Here is a 4549-nt window from a genome sequence, read left to right on the forward strand (position 1 = left end):
ACAAGGCAAGCCAGAATATTTCCTAGTCTAACCTATGTTTCCTAGTACAATCACATTACTCAATAATATGTTTTGGTTTGGCTTCGCTGCAATGTGCTTGGTTTTATGGACCATTAGAAACAAGTTCACTATTGAAGGTGTCTTTTCTAACAAACCTTCCGACTGCATTTTCAAATTGCTCATCATTTTACAGCAACGGAAGCCGCTGGATAAAGCTTGCGACCTGGATGCCACGGAGCTTTCTGTTTTCTCTTGTTCGGCCAACATCGTTCTCTCTCATCCAGCATGATCAAGATCATTTGGCATGGTTTGTCATTTTGCAGTCCTTTGCTAGTGTCGTCCCCTTAGTGCGTAGGTTGTTGGCCTGCGTGTTTAATTATTTGTACTCGCTGCTGCACGTGCAACTTCTAAACTAAGTCTCTTTGGTTTGTGTTTGTATGACGAGCAAGCCCAGTCAGCAACATTACACCAAAAACCACCTCCAATTCTGTGCAACTCCATCCAGAGGCCCATTTACCCGGTTTTAACAAGTTTAGTTCAGGGGGTGATTTATTCAGTTTAGGAGGTGTTTGGTTCGTACGTTTTCAGCCATCATCTAATTACAGCACAACCTCATACCATTAACTTTTGTTTGGTTCACTTTGAGCGGAAACAAATCCCCCGTAATCGAGTTGTACGGTAAGTCAATCTCGATACCGGTCGATCCCCTCCGGAAACAGATAATGTTACCGCCCGTGATCTGATTCCAGTACTGTTTACGTTAACAGAGTTGAACCAAACACCTCGGTTAGAAGGGATTTGATCCATCAGAAGAATTTGAGGGGGAAAAGTATACTTTACTTTCCTCATACGCATCTCCTCCACCGCACGATTTGGATCGTGCGCGCGCGAGCTGTGAGCACGCCGTAAGACGAGCCAGTGCTCGGTGGAGAAATAGGATCTCGCGTTATCCTGAAAAAAATCCTAAACCATGCCACGTGGGAGCCCTCTAGACCTTCCGCGGTCACCAGCGTCCGGGCACTGCGGCGGCAACCCGCCAAATGGCTTCCTCCCTCGCCGTCTTTCACCCCGCCGGCCAACTCCACTCTCCCCGCCGTCCACGAAACCCCGCATGCCCGCGCACGTCCCTGAAGCTCCTCTATCTCCCGGCTTCCGCGTCGCCCCGCCGCCCCCGCGGGTTCGCCACCGAGTCCGCAGCCGTCGGCGGCGGCGGCGGCGGCAGGAGGAGGGGAGGGCCCGTCGACGTCGTCGCGGTCGCCGCGGCGCTACGGGACGCGAAGACGGCCGAGGATGTGAAGCTTTCGGTGGAGGACTTCCTCGGCGGCGGCGGCGGCGACGACGACGACGAGCGCCTGCCCCTCCAGGTATACACCTCGGTGATTCGGGGGCTCGGGAAGGAGAAGCGCCTCGACGCCGCCTTCGCCGTCGTGGAGCATCTCAAAGGAAGGGGAGGCAGCAGCAGCCTCAACCAGTTCGTGTACAACTGCCTGCTGGGCGCGGTGAAGAACTCCGGGGAATTCGGGAGGATCCAGGATGTCCTCGCGGACATGGAGGCGCAGGGAATCTCCCCGAACATAGTGACCTTCAACACCCTGATGTCCGTCTATGTCGAGCAAGGCAAGATCGAGGAGGTCTTCAGGGTGTACGACGACATCGAGGGCCGCGGGCTGGTGCCGACCGCCGCGACGTACTCGACGGTCATGTCGGCCTACAAGAGCGCCGGGGACGGGTTCGCCGCGCTCAAGTTCTTCGTCAAGCTCAGGGAGAGGCACAAGAACGGCGAGCTCATGGGGAACCCGGCGGATTGGGAGCAAGACTTTGTCAAGTATGAGAAGCTGGCCATCCGGGTATGTCACATGGCGATGCGGCGGTCACTCGCAAGTGCGGACAACCCAGCCGGTGCGGCATTGAAGGTCCTTCTCGCCATGGACGAGGCAGGGGTGAGGCCGGACAGGAGCTACTACGAGCGCCTCGTCTGGGCCTGCACGGGGGAGGAGCACTACACCATTGCCAAGGAGCTGTACCAGAGGATCCGCGAGCGCGACGACGGGGAGATGATAAGCTTGTCAGTGTGCAACCACCTGATCTGGCTCATGGGCAGGGCCAAGAAGTGGTGGGCGGCTCTGGAGATCTACGAGGATCTGCTGGACAAAGGCCCGAAGCCGAACAATCTGTCACGCGAGCTCATCAGGTCACATTTCAACGTCCTGCTCAGCGCTGCCAAGAGGAGGGGCATCTGGAGGTGGGCTCTGAGGCTGCTCGGGAAGATGCAGGAGAAGGGCCTGGATCCCGGAGGCCGGGAGTGGAACGCCGTGCTCCTCGCCTGCTCCAGAGCGGCCGAGTCGTCCGCTGCAGTGGACACGTTCAAGAAGATGATAGAGCAGGGGCTGAAACCTGACGTGGTCTCCTATGGAGCATTGCTCAGCGCGCTCGAGAAGGGCAGGCTGTACGACGAGGCGCTGAGGGTCTGGGAGCACATGCGCAAGGTCGGCGTCGATCCGAACCTCCACGCGTACACGATCCTCGCGTCCATTCACGCCGGCAAGGGCGACCATGATAAGGCGGACGCAGTTCTTCGGGACATGGTGTCCGCGAAGATAGAGCCGACCGTCGTGACCTTCAACGCGATCATCACCGCTTGCGCGAGGAGCGGCGCGGCGTTCGAGTGGTTCCACAGGATGAAGATGCACAACGTTGAGCCGAGTGAGGTCACATATCAGGTGTTGATCGAAGCCCTTGTGCAAGATGGTAAGCCCAAACTTGCCTATGAGATGTACATCAGGGCCTCCAACCAAGGGCTCAAGCTCTCTGCAAAAACGTACGACACCGTAGTGGAGGCGTGCCAAGATTATGGTTCTCTTGTTGATCTCACCACTCTGGGTCTTCGGCCTATAATGGAAGTGGATCCGTCAAGATAAACGACGAATTTTAAACAACTTCTTGTGTTGAGGGTGTTAATTCCTTGCAGCAGAAAGCATTTTGCGGTCACTGGAATATATGTATATATGATTTGTATATACAGAAACAAAAAAGAAAACATGTCATTTGACCCGAACCAGCAGGAGCCTTGCTTTTGCATGTTCTTCAGAGGGACATAAGATGTTCTGCATACACGGCAAGTTCTGCTTACCGTCTGCAAGTGGCTACGACACAGGCCACGGGATACAAGAAGATCTTCTGGAAAGCGTGTGGCACCGGGGCAAGCAAAGTTGTTCACATGGCTGTTGCACCAAAACCGAATATGGCCCAGTTCTTTTGACACGATTATGGGGAATCGGGGTCTGGAAAATCAGAAGCCAGAAAGAACTCGACGGCCGATTCTGCCTGGTTCTTGGAGAAGCTGATTCTGGAGGAAGTTTTCCAAAAGCTGATTCTGGAGAATCAAAAGCTAAAAAGAACTGGGCCATAGTCTATGCCCAACCGGTTAGGCACACAACTCCACCAAAACCACCTACGGTGCAATGACAGACTGCAACGGAGGGGCTGGATCAATGGATGCCTTGCCCTTTGTGCATGCGTAACCTCGGATCCTCCCTGCACCTCTTCTGGAACTGCGGTTTTGCGATCGCCATTTGGAACCACGGGATGGGGTCGAGATAAAAGAAACAACTGCAGCGATCCGAGCAATCGTTTGCAGCACTGACACATCTGCAGGACGAGGTACTAGATCCATGGTGATCCTGATCTCCTGGGAAATTTGGCATGAGCGGAACAACTGCACATTCAGAGAGAGAAGCTGCCGGCCCAAAGTGATGTCATTGGCAAGAAACGTCGAGAAATGCCGCCTTGCAGGTGCAAAATGCATGGAGAGCCGTTTGGGGACATAGCGTGAGAAACTAGACTACAAGGTGCCTACGGGCATTTTCCCTTTTTCTTTCCATTTCTTTCTCTTAACCATTCACTGGTCGCTTGATCAAACTATGTTTTTCCGGCTTGCTATCTGTTAAATCAATGAACCCCAGCAAATCGCTGGATATTTGTAAATTACTACTGTTACCGAGGTGTCGCTAGGCCACAAGAAAAAGGAGAAAAAGAAGGAACACGCGTGCTAACACACCCACACAAACTCAATTTAATTACGCAGTGAACGCGTCCTCAAGAGTCAAGAGCTTTGATATCATCCTTGATCATCGCAACTATCGCGGGAGGAGTGCCTTCCTTGTGCTCAAATATTCTTTTGTTTCGTTCCTTCCATAAATGCCACTATGAATAAACAACCAGATTTTTTTTGCAGGTAGAATAAACAAGCAGATTGTGGTTTCTCTTATTCTCATCGTCCCATTTGCCCGTGAAAATGTTGTTCCCACACTTGCACATAGGTCGCAACATGACATACCGACGGGTGACTAGCTTGAAAAGAAGGCCAAACTTGTTTGGAGAAAAGGCAAGACATCTTTAGGTGTGAAGCACAAATTGCACGTCTCACTTTACGGCAAAAACAGATTTGCAACAAGAGCAAAAATCTGAGTTTTTCTTTCTGCCCTAACCTTCCAAGCGAGTTGAAGGTGCACGCCATTGCTTAATTTTGCCAAGGAAATGTACTTCGTAA

At 52.7% G+C, this 4549-nt stretch overlaps 1 protein-coding gene across 1 annotated transcript; it reads left to right on the forward strand.

Annotated features, from left to right (window-relative positions):
• Nucleotides 1-948: 948 nt before the first annotated feature.
• LOC109754006 (protein LOW PHOTOSYNTHETIC EFFICIENCY 1, chloroplastic) lies at nt 949-3984 on the forward strand. The gene has a single exon (XM_020312935.4). The coding sequence runs from the start codon at nt 1041-1043 to the stop codon at nt 2916-2918; it is 1878 nt and encodes a 625-aa protein (XP_020168524.1). The 5' UTR covers nt 949-1040; the 3' UTR covers nt 2919-3984.
• Nucleotides 3985-4549: the final 565 nt, after the last annotated feature.

The sequence above is a fragment of the Aegilops tauschii genome, chromosome 3, assembly GCF_002575655.3.
Source record: "Aegilops tauschii subsp. strangulata cultivar AL8/78 chromosome 3, Aet v6.0, whole genome shotgun sequence".
NCBI lineage: Eukaryota > Viridiplantae > Streptophyta > Magnoliopsida > Poales > Poaceae > Aegilops > Aegilops tauschii.

Coding starts and splice junctions, on each gene's coding strand:
- LOC109754006 (XM_020312935.4), top strand. CDS start 1,041: ATGGCTTCCTCCCTCGCCGTCTTTCACCCCGCCGGCCAACTCCACTCT.